We start from the raw sequence: 19188 nt of genomic DNA, 5'->3' as shown, positions 1-19188 counted from the left end.
GTTTTTAACTGTTTATATTGGATTGTCATATGCTGTTTACTACTGTTGTTAGCCGCCCCGAGTCTACAGAGAGGGGCGGCATAGAAATCCAATCCAATCAAATCAAATCAATAGGGCCAAAGTCAGACTCCTGCATACAAACATCAACTTACAAGCTGTTTATTCTGGATTGCCATCAACTGCCTTTTTTCCTCAGAAGTACCTAGAACGTTCTTCGTTTCTTCCATTTCCTCTTTTAAAGTTTTCACCTGATCTGCAGACTGCTGGAAGCTAGAAAGCCAAAAATAAAAAAACAAACATTTGTGATAGACAAAGAAACCTGTCAGATCCCCCCACCTCCCAATGTTTCTTTGTGGATATTTTTATGTGTTATTTTACTGTATGCACCAGGATCACATTCTGGGGATAGATGTAAATAAATATATATTTTTATTACAGCTACAGTGAAATTCAATAAAATAAAAATAAAAATGATAACAGCAGCATACAATAAACAAAATCTAGATATAATGATTGAAATTAACAAAAGATTAAAACAGTGTACAGTATATCAGTCTTTCCCAACTGTGGCATTTTGGAAGATGGGTGGACTTCAATGCCCAGAATTTCTCAGGCAGCCAGAAACATATTAGCTTATTTTTTTCAATTTTATAACAAAGACATTTCAAAATTGAACACATTTCTTGAACATACGTGACATAATTCTCTGAGTAAAACCAAAGTCTCCTTCGAGTCAGAGTTCTTGGATAAAGTGCCCTGGTTCCATATTTAAAACACAATTCTACTTCAGCTTCAACCACAATAACACAAGAGCACGCAACAGATTCAAACTTAATATTAACCGCTCCAAACTTGACTGTTAAAAATATGATTTCAACAATCGAGTTATCGAAGCGTGGAACTCATTACCGGACTCAATTGTGTCAACCCCTAACCCCCAACACTTCTCCCTTAGACTCTCCACGATTGACCTCTCCAGGTTCCTAAGAGGCCAGTAAGGGGCGTACATAAGTGCACTGGTGTGCCTTTTGTCCCCTGTCCAATTGTCTTTCCTTTCTTTCACCTATCATATATATTCTCTTCCTTTCATATATTTATTTATTTATTGGATTTGTATGCCGCCCCTCTCCTCTAAGTTCACTTTTACCATTATATATATTACCACATGTCTATTTTTCTTCCTATGTATTTGTGTATTGGACAAATGAATAAATAAATAAATAAATTTCGTTTGCATTTTTTATTATTAGATTTTTCTCCATAGGTGATATTAACATGTGCAATGACTTCAAACAGTGATATAGATATAATAAAGCCCAGAAATAAAGACATGCACTAAGTACTCTAAAAGCAATGTTTTAAAAGAATTTGTTGCAATACTAAGGGTGTGAGTCCTCATTTACAAATCTTGTTAAACCTACAAAAGAACTTTCATTTATTTTCGAAAGCATTGCACCTTTTCATCTGGCTCCGTACTTCCCCGTTGTCTTCCACCAGTCTATTATTGGTCTCCTCCATGGCATCCAGTGCCAGCTTCAACTGGTCATTTTCCTCTTGAAGTTTCTGGTTGTTGAACTGAAGATCAGCTACGCAAGTAATCAAGTCAGACGTTTCTCTGGAAGGGTAAAGACAATAGGACCTACTCATTTTTTTTTACCTTCAATTGGGCCATATATTTAATGGAGGAGATCAACAGCAGGATGAGTGTTTAATGCTAAGAAACTCCCTCCCTATCTGCACCTATTCTGGCTGATGTCCCATCACCCAAGAATAATTCTTAAGGAACAGCACTCTATTTCTTTCCACTGATAATCCAGATTCCCTCATTCCCTTAATTTTTATTAAACAGTTTTTCCCCAATTTTATAACATAATTATCATTGCTGCACCTTTTCCACGTAAGTATATCTCCATTTTCCCTTTTCTATCCACATATACATACATACATATACTTTTTCTACACATATGAATCTACTAATATATACAATACCTCTTATATCCATACATATGTTCTTCTGTTATATATACTAGTTCATATACGGTGCATCTTATGTCTACTATTGCACTAATTTATTTACATTACATTTTATATTGGATCTATTTTTGCAGTTTTGTAATTGTTACCTGATTCTTTAATCTTTCTTCCCTTAATGCTTTCTTAATCTTTGCATCTTTCCTCTAACCATTTACTGTATACTGTTCATTCCATATCAAATAATAATTGGATTCTCCTTCATCCTTATCTTTGAGAGGACATTCCTAACTGCAAATAATAGGCAGTCCTCAACTTACGACCACAATTCAACCCCAAATTTCTGTTGCTAAGCGAGACAGGGGTGAAGTGAATTTTGCCCAATAGTCACATGGTCAAAATTCAGACTCTTGGAAATTGATTCATATTTATAACAATTGCAGTGTCCCAGGGTCATGTTATCACCTTTTGTGATGGAGAAGTTGGATTCAGTTTAACAATCAATAACTCAATAACTGCAGTAACTCACTGAACAACTTTGGCAAGAAAGGTCATAAAAAGGAGGCAAAACTCACTTAGGAAATGTTTAGCAACCGAAATGCTGGGTTCGATGGCAGACAAATCCAGCATTTCGAGGACTACTTTTATAAACAACAAAGGCAAACTCACTGCTTCGTTACAGTTTTTTGGTGGTTGCCCTGTTGAACTTCTCTTACTATTAGGATACTATTTACCCAGCATTCAATTGGGTTTTGTTTTCCAATCTCATACACCCATTGCTCTATATCCTGCCCCCTTGGGACAATACAGAGTGAGTTTAATTTTTTGTGTTGCAGCCATTCAGATGGTAAAATGTTGTCATCGCATACTTCCAGTCATTTAAAAGACACAGGGTACCCATTATTCCTGCACAATTCCTATCTCTGATCTTGCATTCGCTTGTTTCTCATTTCTGAAACCCGTTGACTAAAACAGGACTCACAAATCTCCTCTTGACACATCACCGCCAAGTGCTTCTAGGCTTCCAGAAGTTATGTTCAGCCTTTTTGCTGCAAAAAGAGATTTTCAGTTGTAAGCCAAGAAGGAAGCCAACTTCATGCCAGACCATTCCGTAAGGCATGTTAAGCGCAATGGTTGCCTCTGCATGACTGATATTACACTTTCACTTATGACCGTCCTCAAAAGCCCTAATTTAGCATCTGACAAAAGCAGAATGAGTCATTACGCATCTTAGAACTAGCAATAGTACTTAGATTTATATATATCTTCATAACCCTCTCTGAGTGGTTTATAGAGTCAGCCTATTGCCCCCAACAATCTAGGGCAGTGATGGCGAACCTATGGCATGGGTGCCACAGGTGGCACGCGGAGCCATATTTGCTGGCACGTGAGCTGTTGCCCTAGCTCAGCTCCAGCACACATGTGCGCACCGACCAACTGATTTTCAGCTCACACGGAGGCTCTGGGAGAACATTTTTTGGCTTCCGGGGGGCCTCCAGGAAGATGGGGGAGGATGTTTTTGCCCTCCCCAGGCTCCAGGGAAGCCTCTGAAACCTGGGAAGGGTGAAAAACAAGCCTACTGGGCCCACCAGAAGTTGGAAACGAGGTGTTTCTGGCCTCCAGAGGGCTCCCCAGACATTGAATTATGGGTGTGGGCACTCATGCAGGCATGTAAGTGCGTGCACACAAGTTTTCGGCACCCGAGGAAAAAAGGTTTGCCATCACAGATCTAGGGTCTTCATTTTACCCACCTCAGAAGGATGGAAGACTGAGTCAACCTTGAGGTGCCGAACTAAGCCAGCAGTAGCAGAGGTGGGATTCAGCAGGTTCTGGCCAGTTCTAGAGAACTAGTAGCAGAAATTTTGAGTAGTTTGGAGAACCGGTAAACACCAGTTTTGACTGGCCCTGCCTGCCCCCATGTATTCTCTGCCACCCGAGTCCCAGCTGATTGGGAGGAAATGGGGATTTTGCAGGAACTTTCCTTTGGAGTGGGGAAAGTATGGAGATTTTACAGTTTCCTTCCCCTGCAACACCTACTAAGCCACACCATGCCCACCAAGCCAGACCATGCTATTTGCTAAGAACCGGTAGTAAAAAAAAATTGATTCCCACTACTGAGCAGTAGCCTACAGTACTGCATTCTAACCACTGTGCCACCACAGCTCATTGCTACCATAGCAATGATAATCAATTTTAACAGGACAGGGATAATAGATACCATTGAAAGGAACAAAGGAAGCTAATACATCCTTAGTTCACCTAATTCTGGACTGATCTTCCTCGCAACAACTCTCGTGATATGATCTGGTTCCTTATTCCAATATAACATTTCAATATTGTTTTTAAAAATATTCAATAAAAAAGAAAATGCTGGCATGTTGCAGAACAAACGACCAACTTATTAGCTGAAACTTAAGTTTGCAAATGTGTTCAGCAACCTAGAAAATAATTCACCTGCTCTGCAAATAATTCAGTCAATCGTTTAGCATAGATCCTTACTTTCTAAACTGCCTCAAGAGCTCTTTAGCAAGATTTATTGCGATGAAAGAATTAAATTGTATTAACATTTCAAGACTTTTTCCCCATTTTATTACAATGAAATAATTAAATTGTATTAACATTTCAGGACTTTCCCCCCCACTTTTAAAGACAACCCTATATACAGTATCACAGCATCTATGTTTGGAGAGTTAAGGTTTTTTTCATAATCTTAGGCTGCAATGAGAGAAGACAACTAGCTGGATACCCATGTTTCACTACAAAACTATGTGATTGAGCTTGATAAATTGACAGTTAAACCTTGAAAATTTATGAGTAGTTACAATCGGGCTTGATACTTGAAAATTTATGTAGAATGTGTAAATCCTTAGCATCAGAACATATTAATATAAGGCAACTGGCAGTTGCAACAGAATTCTTTTCAGGTGGGGAAGGGGAGTAGAATGTCTAAACTCCCAGCCCTCAGGCTGGATGAGTCACACGTTGGGCACACCCATACCTGGTTTAAAGGGGTAGCATCAGAGCGTGTTAACATAAGGTAACTGGCAATTGAAACAGAGTTCTTTTCAGGTGGGGAGGAGGAGTAGAACATCTAACTGCTTCGTATCAGAGCGTGTTAATATAATACTGTATAAGAAATACTAATGAGCTGATGGTCATTTTGAAAAATCCTTTCTTAGCAAGCACCTAGAAGCCAAGAGGAACATACGTGCCAAGCTTCAAGTTTGTAGGCTTTATAGTTCTGGAGATTTTGTGATGAGTGAATGCAGAGTTCTCCATCCATCCATCCATCCATCCATCCATCTATGCCAAATGATAGATAGATAGAAAGATGAGGAACTCTGCAGCTGGTGGTTTACATAATCATTTTTATTAATTCTGAATGCAGTTCAATAACTCTGATAAAGAAATACCTGAGAAATTATTTTCCGGCGTTGCCTCCTTGATGGATAGCTCATTCCTGAAAAACAGTAGGAGGAGGGGGTGTAATTCCAAGTATCTGAATCCAAGGTAACAGAAATGGCTCTAATCAATGATATTAAACATCTTTTGCATTTTTAATAGAGTGTACTGAACAACCTTTTTCTTCCTCATGATTTGTAACCAGTTTTCTGTTTCTTAACTTATATCATGGCATGATATCATCCATCCCAATTTCTTATGTATCTATTTAGTCACTATGGAATACATGGATCTACTCTGTAGTGGTTTGCCAACTATGGTAGTTAAAAACCAGAAAGCAAAGAGAAGGAATAAATTAATATTTTTTTCCAATGGAGAACAACTAGATATGTGATCTGTTAAGAATTTAAAGAACTCCAGAAGTTTTTTTAAAAATTTATGTAAAGCAGGGGTATCAAACTCAAGGCCCCCACGGGGGCCAGATCTGGCCCACAAGGTGCTTAGATCCGGCCTGTGGGGCTACCATGGAAATAGCAAAAGACCAGCCTGCAGTGCCTTTGCCAGCAAAAATCAAGCTCGGGCGGCCCTTGTGAGCTCCATTTTGGCTGGTTGTTGAGAGTCTGTTTTTGCTGGAAGAGTGCTTGGGTCGCCACAGCTGTCCCGACACAAGTGACATGGTGCTGGCCATGCCCACCTGGCCACAGCCACCCTGGCCCACCGTGGTCAAACCTAACCTGAGTTTGACACTCCCTGATGCAAAGAGTTAATCAATGGAGTTAAGATCAATATATGGGTTTATCATGCCTTGCACTACAAAAAAACCAGGTACCAGTTTCTTTTGCAATCTTCAATCCATTCTTTCATGATGGCATGGTAGGTCTCCAAGTCCATAGAGATATCCCTATGGTCAGGATCAAGCATGTTGCATAAATCTTCAAGGCCGCTGTCTTCTGAACTCCGACTGGTCGTGTTCCTCAGGAAATCAACTAATTTAGAAACGGCAACTTTGCCTAAATGTAACAATGAAAATTAACATAGAGGTTCATGTTCAATGTTCTTTGTTTTTTTGTATAGCTTGTTTTAAATTATCTATTTATTTATTCATTTATTTTATTTGTCAAACAAATTATGAGTAAACAATTGGCATTCTGACTGCTAATGTCAACCCTTGACCTTTAACTGCAAACTATGCTGACAATTTTCAACAAGAAATAGTCCTGGGGAGGTCTGTTGCAAGGTTGAATGGTCATAAATTGAGGACTACCTGTATAAGTAGCCTCCCAAATTCATTCTGGAATTCTTCAATTGTTACATTACCTCTTCTTTCCACATCGCATGCAGAAAACATAGTAGTGAGTAGATCTTCTTCAGAAATCAGACTTATGTCAGAGTCTTCATGGTTTCTGTTGTCCGTTGACATCTTCCATCCTATGAAGACAAAGAATATTGGAAGCTGGTTTGTTTTTCCACATGTAGCTAAGATAATTGTTTTTAACTGAATTTCCTGCTTATTTTTTAATGTCATATATATTTATCTAGATTAAATATATTTGAACTTTGAAGCAAAATGATTTGCTTCTCAAATTCAACTCTTCTCACGTCTATCTTTTCCTTCCTTCTGTTCAGCTTGTACATTTATTACATCTGCAATCAGATTGAAAAATCCATTTTGTGTTTGTGGGACTGCCCTCTCCTTGTTAGTTTTCACAAACTAAGTCATACTATAAAAGAGCAGCATACATCATAAAAAGCAGAACAAAAAGGAAGGGAAAGGGAGAAGGGAGAAAAGAAAAAAGAAAAGGGGAAAGAGAAAAGGAAAAGGGGGGAATGGAATAGAATAGGAATAGAACAGAACATTGAAACGGACCTTGGGGGTCTTCTAATCCATCTCCCTGCTCAAGCAGAAAACCCTGTAATATTTTAGACAAATGGTTATCTAATCTCTTCTTAAAAACATCCAGTGTTGGAACATTCATAATTTTTGGAGGCAAATTGTTCTACTGATTAATGGTTCTCATTGTCAGGGAATTTCTTCTTAGTGCTAAGTTGCTTCTCTCCTTGATTTGTTTCTACCCATTGCTTCTTGCCCTACCCTCAAGTGCTTTGGAGAATAGCTTGGCTCCCTCTTCTTTGTGGCAACCCTTAAGATCAGACTAATATAAATAATACAAAAGTAGCCTGTGTGGCTTCCTTCAGTCCTCACCAAAGGAAAATCTTTTGGGTGGTGGTGAAGGAAGAGTGGGCTGTATGGATTTTGGTCCTTGTATAGATACATCAGGACTCGATGTGAAATAATTGCATTCCAGAGGTGATGTGAACTTTGGCTCGATATTACTGTTGCCATAAAGATAATCAGAGGTTGACTCTCCATATTTAATGAAATGGGGTGGACTGTTCCCTCTCTGATTTACCAAAACCCATGATTTGTTGAGCTTCTCTTTATTCCCACCCAGCGAAAAGGACTCAGAGCGAATATCTGAAATACGTCGATGACGTGGTGTTTGCACCACGCCAGGGTTTGGAGAGAAGAGGTTGTCACTGGAAGGACTTAGCAAAAGGAAATTAGTGTCCAGGGAACTGTTGCTTTTTAGCGTCCTTTTCTTCAAGATTTCTTCCAGGTTCTTCTTTGTATTACCCTGTGGACTGTCAAAGTTTTTTGATTGGAATTTTGGAATCTGCAAGGCAGGATTTGAAGCTTGGTCCATCATGTTGATAGTTTGGAGCTTCCTGCAAAGGCTGGCCACAGGATGATGGCGTTTCCCAGAGGTATCTTTGGAAGACATTCTTCCCCGTTTGAAAGGTTACCTTAAAAGGGGGAGAAGATACTATATTTTTAAAAATGATTACGACTGAACCTTCAGTTATTTCCTTCATTTATCCAAGATTGAAGTTTATTTATTTATTTATCTAACGGATTCATATGCTTCCCCTCTCCGAGGACTGGGGCGGCTTACAACATATAAAAAACAATGTACACCGAAATCCAATTAAGTTAAAAATCTAAAAACCTGAAAACCAATTAAAATGCACTCATATCCCTTCAGTCAATAAACATTCATCGGCCGGGGACAGTGCTTAATGACCCCAAGTCTGGCAGCATAGATGAATCTGCAGACTCTTACAAAAGGCGAGGAGGGTGGAGGCAGTACGAATCTTTGGGGAGAGCTGACTCCAGAGGGCCGGGGCCCCCATAGAGAAGGCTCTTCCTCTAGGTCTCACCAAGCAATATTGTTTAGTTGATGGGACCTGGAGAAGTCCAAATCTGTGGGACCTAATCGGTCACTGAGATTCATGTGGTTCAAGCACAAAGTTAATTTTAAAAGAAATGGGAGGAATCACTATTTTAACTATTTTTCAGGTTTTAGTGTACAATAGGAACAATATAATTTAGCCAGAGCGATCTCTAAAATATGCCATCCCCCTTAATGTACTTCATCATTCTATCCATTAATTCAAGACTTACAGAATCTTTCAGATTCTTAATTTTTTTATGGATTTTTTTTATTAGAGCTATTTAAAGGATTTCTATGATTGCCCATCTCAGGTCTGGGTGGCTAACAATATCAATATAATTAATATAAGTTTTAATAATCACCACTCAAACAGACTAAAATAATCATTATACATTGCTTTACATTATTATAAATAAGGTTGGTTCTTTTTTTGGCAGCAAGCCAACTCTCTTTCATTTATTATTCAAATAATCTAAATAATTTCAAAGGGGAAAAAAACTTGGTAGCTCTGAAAGCTATTCTGAGGCATTCTAGTGTTGCTTGTCTTTACTTTTTAAAAAATTGTTTATTTATACCTTTTCATTTAATATACATAAATAATAATACCATTCCAGCCCTTAATTTCTACCTCTATTATCCAAACATTGATAAAACAAGCCCAAAAGAACTTTATCCTCTTTTGTTTTATTTTTAATGCCAATCTGTTCATTTCTGCACATTCTAATATTTTTAAATTACATCTTCTAAACTTTGGAATCCTCCTCAACATATACCTCTCATTCTATCTGTATATTTCAAGACTTAGGTTTTTCAGATTCTTTTTTTAAAATATATGTTTTATTCGTACATTTTTTTTCATTAAAAACACAAAAAATTCCATGTCTATCTGAAGAGCTTGCTGTCTGAGCATAATTGATTTTAACTAAAGGTACAACAATAGCATAATAATAACCATACTTCATGTTTGAGTGCCTGAATATGAAGCGACTGTTTTTTTCAAGAAATATGGGTTTTAGTATGTTTTTAAACTTTAGATTTCTACGTGTTTTGTATTTTTTTGTTGTGAGCCACCCTGAGTCCGAGGAAGAGGGCTGCACAGAAATCTAATAAATAAATAAATACTAAACCATCCAATAATCTTAATAAACATAGCAATATTATTTATTTATTTGTTTATTTATTTATTTATTTATTTATTAGATTTCTATGCCGCCTTTCTCGAGGCGACTCAGGGCTGCGTGCAACAATATTATTATATATTAATATTGTATATTATAATATTAATCATAAATAAAATAATTAGCTTGTCCATCTTGCAATATTTTTACTATGTCTTTCTTTTTACATTCTAACCTGTGTTATTTATTTGTTTGTTTGTTTGTTTGATTGATTTCTATGCCACCCTTCTCCTGAGACTCAGGGTTTTTGTTAGTTAACCATTGGTAAAACATATCCTATGTTAAAAAGTATTCTGTTTCTTCCTTTTCTTTTATCTTAAATGTCAATCTACCCATCTCAGCACATTCTAATATTTCCATCTTCCATCTGTTGGGACCTCATCATTTTTCAGATTCTTATACAAGTGGTCCTAGACTTACAATCATTTGCTTAGTGATTGTTCAAAATTACAAGAGCACTGAGGAAAAAACAAACATTCTTACGACCAGACCTCATACTTATAACCATCCCAAGTCCCTTAATAAAGTCACATAGGGTTTTAAAAGTTGACACTGTGGCTTTGAATTGGGCCTAGAAACAACCTGGCCACCATTTTGTCTGTTAAAAGAGTAGCCAAAGGCAGGTTTTAACATCAGGGATGCAACTGCTGCTTTTGAAAGGCAAAATGGCTGCCCAATGGGAACACCACTTTCTCTGTAAAGCAGAGGTCTTCAAACTAGGCAACTTTAAGACTTGTGGACTTCACCTCCCAGAATTCTCCAGCCAGCATTGGCAACTTTGAGATTTGTGGACTTCAACTCCCAGAACTCTACAGCCAGCATTGGCAACTTTGAGACTTGTGGACTTCAACTCCCAGAATTCTCCAGCCAGCATAGTCTTAAAGTTGCCAAATTTGAAGAACTCTGCTTCACAGGGAAAGTAGTGTTCCCATTGGGCAACCATTTTCCCATTGGGCAACCAATGCTGGCTGAAGAATTCTGGGAGTTGAAGTCCACAAGTCTTAAAGTTGCCATGTTTGAGGCCCCCTGGTGTAAATAAACCTGAACTGTGAAGAGACCATTGCTTTGATCTGTAGCAGTTGCTTTACAAAAGAATTTAAAGGTGGGGGGGACAAGGAAGGAGATTAACAGGCAGGAAGGGGAATACAGTAGCTGGAAGCACAATGGTTACTTTAATGAGTCCTTGAGAATCTTTTTTTTGATGGCAGCGGCATAGAAATCAACAACACACAGCCCGTGCAGCTGACTCCATCTTCTAGTCAAGTCAGTGCCAAACCATCATTTCCTAACGTTCAAAAGCAAACTGTCAAAAGTCTTCCTTTGGCAGAAAAATAAAACTGAGAAAGAGCAAGGTGAATTTTGGCACAGCATGAATATATTTACATGCAATGTTATTGCAAAGAAACTATGTAGCTGACAAACGATTATGTATTTTAGATTTCATATATAAGGAGTTTAAAGATTCATCATTTGAGCTTCCATTTTCCTCTACTTGATGCTCACTGAATATATACTGCTCAAAAAAACAAAGGGAACCCTTAAACAACACAATATAACTCCAAGTAAATCAAACTTCTGTGAAATCAAACTGTCCACTTAGGAAGCAACACTGATTGACAATCAATTTCACGTGTTGTCAGCACATTCAACTTTGTACAAAACAAAGTATTCAATGAGAATATTTCATTCATTCAGATCTAGGATGTGTTCTTTTGAGTGTTCCCTTTATTTTTTTGAGCAGTGTATAATAAGAACAACAGAGTTGGAAGGGACCTTGGAGATCTCCAACCCCCTGTTTGGGCAGGAGAACCCTACACTATTTCAGACAATTATATACTGTATATTGCTGGCTAGGAAATTCTGGGAGTTGAACAGTGATGTAAAGCACCAATTAGAGGGAAATGTAAGTTTAAATCATAAGCTTACATTATCTCAATCATGGTCCCACAGAATTAGAGACTATAGGAGTTTTAATCTAGCATATCATGGTTGGAAAAAGCCCTGTACATGAGACATAGAAAACGTCAACCAATTAAAATTGGACATAATAAATATTCTGTTCCCATATAATAAATATGGGAACAGAATCTCCAGGATGCATAGAATTTACTAATCTTGAAAAATACTGATTTTTAATTTTGATATAGCCAATTTTCTCCCATACTGGTGAAAGACAGGAAAAGACTCCAAAGATTGATGACCACTTGCTTTAGAAGGCATCCTTATTTCATTTACTCCCAAATATAAAATCAACTGTATGCAAAATATAAAATCAACTGTATGCATTGGCCTTCCCACCTAGAAGATTGCTGTACTCATAACTACGGTAATATCACTTGCATATAGTAAATTTCCTTTCTGGATCTCTTACCCATCATAATAAGCTTCAACCGCAACAACACAAGAGCACGCAACAGATTCAAACTTAATATTAACCGCTGCAAACTTGACTGTAAAAAATATGACTTTGAAGCATGGAACTCATTACCAGATTCAAAAGTGTCAACCCCTAACCCCCAACATTTCTCCCTTAGACTATCCACGATTGACCTCTCCAGGTTCCTAAGAGGTCAGTAAGGAGCGTACATAAGTGCACTAGTGTGCCTTTTGTCCCCTGTCCAATTTGTCTTTCCTTTATTTCATATATCATATATATTTTCCTCCTTTCATATATCTTCTCCATTTTTACATATTATCTTTATATATATTACTTCATGTCTATTCTCTTCCATATGTATTGTGTATTGGACAAATGAATAAAAAAATAAAAAAAAATAATAATAATAATAATAATAATAATAATAATAATAATAATAATCCCTTTTAAAAATCTCCTCTCCAATATGTTTAATTCTTAACTTTGGGTACATGTATTTTAACTCATGCTACCTCCTTATCCTAGTTTTGTCTCCTGGGACTACCACCAGTCAATTCAATTTTATTCCTTTGGGATTGAGTCCTTTGGGACTGGGTGGCATAGAAATCAAATAAATAAAGAATAATAATAATTCCAAAATCATTGCTATAGCTAAATTATTCAACTAGTTGTTATTTCTTCTGCTTCTTAATTTTAGGACTCATTTCTTCATTTCCTTCTTTGGTATCTTAATTCATCTTTTTTTTCACCATTTCTCTACAACCCCAAAATAAAACCAAAATGTAACTTTCACTTTATCTTGTAGTCTCATATTAACAAACAATACTGTTCTTTTGTCGCTTGATTTAACATCAGTAATGTCAATATCGTCATAATTCTTATATTTTAATTTACTCTTATTTGTAAATTTATAGGTTGTTCATATCTTTTATCAGGAAAACTTATACATGAACATATTAATTATACAATGTATTCTTATTTCAAACAATTGCTATTATAGATTCCCTTAATAGAATTTTCTCCAAACCGAAGGAATCTGTTTCGAACAGCTAATGTAAAAGATCATACCGAGTTCACAGTGCACTTTAAAAAACCAAAAACATCAAATATTCCACCAGGATTTCTTTGCTCCAGGCTGGTCACTTTCCTGCATAGACAGACAAATGTTGGGCTTTGAACTGCAAGCAATACAACATAAAAATGAGAACGTTGAAGTTTCTCTCAATATCATACCCCCAGGAACATTCAATGGAAACTCTTTCTCATTTTTTTTCTTTTAAAAAGGCCCAAAATAACACTAAAAAAGGCACATCAAGCTCTGAAAATAGAAAATCAAACTTATTCCTCTCTACTGCTCTACTGCTGGGGGCGGAGCTAAATATAGTCATGTGACCAGAAACACCGGAGTTATATTGGCTTCTTAATTAGCCACATTTTCCTGCTTTTTAGATTGTGTTTCTCCTTTCTGATGTGTTGGGGGGGGGGGAGGATATTCTGTCAGAAAAGGAGCATTTAAAAGGGACAATTCACCAGTCATTATTCTTTTTATGAAATTTGGAGTAATCTGGGTTGTTGAACAGAATGCCAGGGAAGAGTGTGATTTGATTCCTTAAAAAAAATACTTTATTGAAGTTGTTGTTTTTTTAAAAAAAACGAGAGACAATGAATAGGAATGGAAAAGAAGTCAGAAAATTGAGAGAAATGGCAAATAGAAGTGCAATAAAATTTACAAAGATAGAAAAATGCATTTAAAGGAGAGTGACTTCCAACTTGCTTTTTAGCAGATATAAATGACATTTTTCTTCAACTTGTGTTCATCAAATGCAATACAACCTCCATTTTTAATCTATACATTTGACCCGTGTTTCCCAACCTTGGCAACTTGAAGATATCTGGACTTCAACTCCCAGAATTCCCCAGCCAGCATTTGCCATGCCCCCGCTGGCATTGCTCCACAACCCCCCAGGTGGGTCCGCCCCACTATTTGAGAAACACTGAGTTAGTTCAAGGTAAGGACCTAAGCTTGGAGTTTCCTTGTAGAAAGGGTTGGGGATTCATTTGAGCAGCCCATATGTTCAAAATCAGAAAGTTTGCCCCAAATGTTATCTTATATCCATTGGGTATTATGACAAAGCATGTCAAGTTGACGGACACTGCCCTTTCCATCAGAACACAATGTATGCAATAGTTGACTTTAATAAATCCCACCCCTCCCGCTGTTTGGGGATCTTCTCTCCGCAATGTTGATTTCAGAATCATTGATTAAATGACAAATATAAGTTCTTGTCCATATTAAGAGTGAGGGGAAATGATCTGTATCTGACTAATGCTTTTTGACGGCACTTATCTGAAAGAAACAGGAGGAAAACATCATCTTAGTCATATGTAGATACATCAACTAAAATCAATTGGAAGCATGCTTGGCATGCTTTAATTTGAGCATGATTAGACACGGAGACAGACCATTATTAATTGTTTCTTGACACATAAAACAAACTTTCAATAAGTTCTTCCCTTCAACCCAAGATACAGACATACAGCTGCAACTTTCCCATTCATTATTATAATGAAAAAAGTGCAGAGAAGAGCGACAAAGTTGATTAGGGGACTGGAGGCTAAAACATATGAAGAACGGTTGCAAGAGCTGGGCATGGACAGTTTAATGAAAAGAAGGACCAGGGGAGTCACAATAGCAGTCTTCCAATATCCACAAAGAAGAAGGAGTCCAAAGCACCTGAGGGCAGAACAAGAAGCAATGGGTGGAAACTAAACAAGAAGAGAAGTAACTTAGAACTAAGGAGAAATTTCCTGATAGTCAGAACGGTTGATCAGTGGAACAGCTTGCCTCCAGAAGTTGTGAATGCTCCAACACTGGAAGTTTTTAAGCAGATATTGGATAACCATCTCCCTACGAAAGCAATCCTAGGTCTAGAAAGCTTAGAACTACGACGCCTAAAACATGATCTAAGTATTGCCCACAAAATCATATGCTGCAACCTCCTGGCTGTCAATGACTACTTCAGCTTCAACCGCAACAACACAAGAGCACGCAACAAATTCAAACTTAATATTCATCGCTCCAAGCTTGACTGTAAAAAATATGACTTTAGCAAACAAGTTGTTGAAGCGTGGAACTCATTACCGGACTCAGTAGTGTCAACCCCTAACCCCCAACATTTCTCCCTTAGACTCTCCAAGATTGACCTCTCCAGGTTCCTAAGAGGTCAGTAAGGGGTGTACATAAGTGCACTAGCCTGCCTTTCGTCCCCTGTCCAATTGTCTCTCCTTATCTCATACAGTATATCATCTGTCTGAAGGAGTGTAGGGTTTCCTGCCTAAGCAGGGGGTTGGACTAGAAGACCTTGTTCCCTTCCAACTCTGTGGTTGCTGTTGCTGCTGCAGCTGTTGTTGTTGTTGTTATTATTATTATTATTATTATTATTATTATTATTATTATTATTATTATTATTACATTTAGAAACTGCCTTACCTCACTGAGGTTATCTTCCTCTTGAAGGTATTATTTATTTACTTACTTACTTACTTACTTACTTACTTACTTACTTACTTACTTATTAAATTTGTATGCCACCCCTCTCCGCAGACTCGGGGCGGCTCACAACAGCAACAGAAAACAATATATAATACAAATTCAATAATTAGAAAGCTAAAAACCCATAATTTAAAAAAACATGCACACAACATACCATACATAAACAGTATAGGCCTGGGGAAGATATTTCAGTTCCCCCATGCCTGAGAGGTGGGTTTTAAGGAGTTTGCGGAAGGCAAGGAGGGTGGGGGCAGTTCTAATCTCAGGGGGGAGCTGGTTCCAGAGGGTTGGGGCCGCCACAGAGAAGGCTCTTCCCCTGGGACCCGCCAAACAACATTGTTTAGTCGATGGGACCCAGAGAAGGCCAACTCTGTGGGACCTAATCGGTCGCTGGGATTCGTGCGGCAGAAAGCGGTCATGGCGGACAAAAAAAATATTTATTTTTGAACTGAAGTAGAGGTGATATAGGTATCGCCCACAAATCTATATCCAAATAATTATTTCCGGATTATTAATACAGAATGCAGTGGCCAGTTTGCTAACATAGACACCTGGTTGTCTACGTGTTAGGTCTTTGTTGGATCTCACTCCTTCAACATTAGAGCAATATCGTCATTGCTACTAATGAGTGCTGATGCATTTATTTGAAGTTGGAAATGTGTATGTCAGAATCCTGCGTGACTTTTCCTGAAGACAGCATCCTCCCTCTTTTCCAGGAGATGTCAACTACTCCAAGTCTTGACAAGAAATCCCTTTGGGACCCCTAATTTTTGCTTCGGGAAGGCGTTTCTACTCAAAAGGCTTAAATAGAGTTTCCAGCCTAAAAAAACTCCCCACATTACATCCTATCTATCAGAAACTCTCTCCTCCCAAAGATCAGATCCCTAGGACAGCAGAAAATGAAGGTATGTAGAAATGATGCTTATTTCTTCATGATTCCTAGATGATCAAGTATGTATATAACTAGTGGCTTTTAGGAAGCCACTAATTGAAATCCAAGGAACACAATTAGCAGCCTAATGAGATATTTGCAAAATCCGACATAGGAAATACAATTCAGAATTCTGCAAAAGTAACTTTTAAATTTTAAATATTATTGCCTATATCTTGGGTCAAAAGGGTAATCTAAACTGGGTTTTAACATGAAACCTCTGGATTTTAACACGAGATCTTTTATATCTTTTTAAATATTTACATTTTTAAAAAGGATGAAAGCTGGGAAAGTCAAGATGAAGGGCATAACTTGGGGGAAATTATGGTGTGAAGTATTGTGCTTAAATATCTACTTCATCTAAAATCAACCATTGTCTGGATCAGCTATATGGCTAAAACAGCAAAAATTGCTGTCATTTAACTTTATTTATTTTATTTTATTTATTTATTTATTCATTTGTCCAGTACACAAATACATAGGAAGAAAAATAGACATGTAGTAATATAAAAGAGGGTGAAAGTGAACTTAGAGGAGAGGATATATGAAAGGAAGAGAATATATAAGATAGGAGAAAGAAAGGAAAGACAATTGGACAGGGGACGAAAGGCACACCAGTGCACTTATGTATGCCCGTTACTGGCCTCTTAGGAACCTGGAGAGGTCAATCGTGGAGAGTCTAAAGGAGAAGTGTTGGGGGTTAGGGGTTGACACAATTGAGTCCGGTAAAGAGTTCCACGCTTCAATAACTCTATTGTTGAAATCATATTTTTTACAGTCAAGTTTGAAGCGGTTCGTATTCAGCTTGTCTGTCTGTCTGTCTACATATCCTATATCTTACATCTTACATCTTATATCTTATCTCTTTCTCTCTCCCTCTCTCTCTCCTCTCTGTCCATCTTAAATTTTGTACTCTTTAAAGTTTTCCCTTAGTAGAAAAAACATTTTTTAAACTGGGTGTTACTTTTGATTCAGCATTTGTTCCATGAGAGCTCAGTTATAACTGTATGATGTGTGTAGGTATGTGTTGATATGTGTGTGTATGTGCGCATTATGGATGTTGAAAAGCCAAACAGTTGTTTTAATGCTCAATAATGGAGAGCTAAGCACCACATTTTCTTGATTGTTTTTAGCGACTGCATGGGTGGACAAATGGTCCTTTGGCCCTCTACCTTTTGGCATCGCTCATCACTTTTTCCTGGGGTGTTCCTCAGGTAAGGAGAAACTTGTGTCTGGGATAAACATATATCCATTGTAAGATAAAATACAGGAAATAGTATAAGGGCAGACTAGATGGACCATGAGGTCTTTTCCTGCCGTCAGTCTTCTATGTTTCTATGCTATTTAGTCACCTGTTTGTAAACTCTTTTAAGTTTATGCAAAGTTATGATCAAGTTCCTACCTTGATGGACTGTGTGATTTAAGCTGAAAGTAATCTGTTTGCTGAAATTTGTGCAACATTATTCCTTAACCTATTAATAAATCTTGTTAAAGAAAATACAGGCAATCTCATTTTCAGAATAGAATAGAATAGAATTCTTTAATGGCCAAGTGTGATTGGACACACAAGGAATTTGTCTTTGGTGCAGATGCTCTCAGTGTATATAAAAGAAAATAGACAATTGTCAAGAATCATGAGATACAGCATGTCATAGGGGTTAATTAAGCAATCAGGAAATAATCAATATTAATATAAATCGTAAGAATACAAGCAACAAGTTACAGTCATACAGTCATAAGTGGAATTGGAATTGGAATAGGAGTTGAGTAGCGTAGAATAGAATAGAATAGAATAGAATTTTATTGGCCAAGTGTGATTGGACACACAGGGAATTTGTCTTTGGTGCATATGCTCTCAGTGTACATAAAGGAAAATATAGATTTGTCAAGAATCTTGTAATACAACACTTGATGATTGTCATAGGGGTCAAATAAGCAAAGAAGTAACGATCAATATTAATAAAAATCTTAAGTGTTTTCAGCTTCCAAGTCAGCTACCAAGTCTGACAATAGTCAGGTGTAAGTTGTGTTCCCATACCAGACCACTTCTAAAATTTGTTCTGTAAATAGCAAACATCAGTTCTGCAGCATTTTCTCACCGCAAAATTGTTTTTTGACAGAAGACAAGAGAGAGGGGGAGGGAAGGAGGGAGGGAGAGGCAGAAGGGGAAAGGAAAGAGAGAGAGAGAGAGAAGGAGAGAGAGAAAGAGAGAGAGAGAGAGAGAGCATCAGGAAGAATAATGATATTAAAACTTGAAGCTGAATTTGTGTACTATCAAAGGTTTATTGATTATATTCATCATCTGGCTGTGGTTTTTTTCTCTCATTTCATTCAAAAGGGTCACTACCAAAGAAGAAACTGGACTCCTCAAGCCATGCTGTATTTGAAAGGTTCCCGTAAGTCCCAGTGCCAATTTATCTCTAGAAAAAGAGGCCAGAAGTGGGGTTTCCTTGCACTTTAAACCCCGGTCAAATGTTGGCAGTTAGGAATTAAAAGTGTGTTTTGCAACGGCTAAACTCATCCCAGGTTGCAAAGCACAATTG

The 19188-nt window shown here is 37.5% G+C and overlaps 1 protein-coding gene across 4 annotated transcripts in view; it reads right to left on the bottom strand.

Moving 5' to 3' along the window:
* IRAG2 (inositol 1,4,5-triphosphate receptor associated 2) overlaps window positions 1-13525 on the bottom strand; it is a 67483-nt gene extending 53958 nt beyond the window's left edge. For 2 of the 4 annotated variants that reach the window (XM_070754368.1, XM_070754369.1), the window contains exons 1-8: window positions 13230-13525; window positions 7577-8178; window positions 6691-6801; window positions 6203-6383; window positions 5385-5431; window positions 2954-3020; window positions 1457-1615; window positions 153-270 (exon numbers count right to left, since the gene is read on the bottom strand). In XM_070754368.1, coding sequence (XP_070610469.1) covers window positions 153-270; window positions 1457-1615; window positions 2954-3020; window positions 5385-5431; window positions 6203-6383; window positions 6691-6801; window positions 7577-8156 — 1263 coding nt within the window. In that variant the 5' untranslated portion in view covers window positions 8157-8178; window positions 13230-13525. The remainder of the gene's footprint in view (window positions 1-152; window positions 271-1456; window positions 1616-2953; window positions 3021-5384; window positions 5432-6202; window positions 6384-6690; window positions 6802-7576; window positions 8179-13229) is intronic. The other 2 variants (XM_070754367.1, XM_070754370.1) reach the window with 2 other exon arrangements.
* Window positions 13526-19188: the final 5663 nt, after the last annotated feature.

The sequence above is a fragment of the Erythrolamprus reginae genome, chromosome 6 (genome assembly GCF_031021105.1).
Source record: "Erythrolamprus reginae isolate rEryReg1 chromosome 6, rEryReg1.hap1, whole genome shotgun sequence".
In the NCBI taxonomy this organism is placed as follows: Eukaryota; Metazoa; Chordata; class Lepidosauria; order Squamata; family Dipsadidae; genus Erythrolamprus; species Erythrolamprus reginae.
This window is presented reverse-complemented; position numbering and strand designations above follow the sequence as displayed.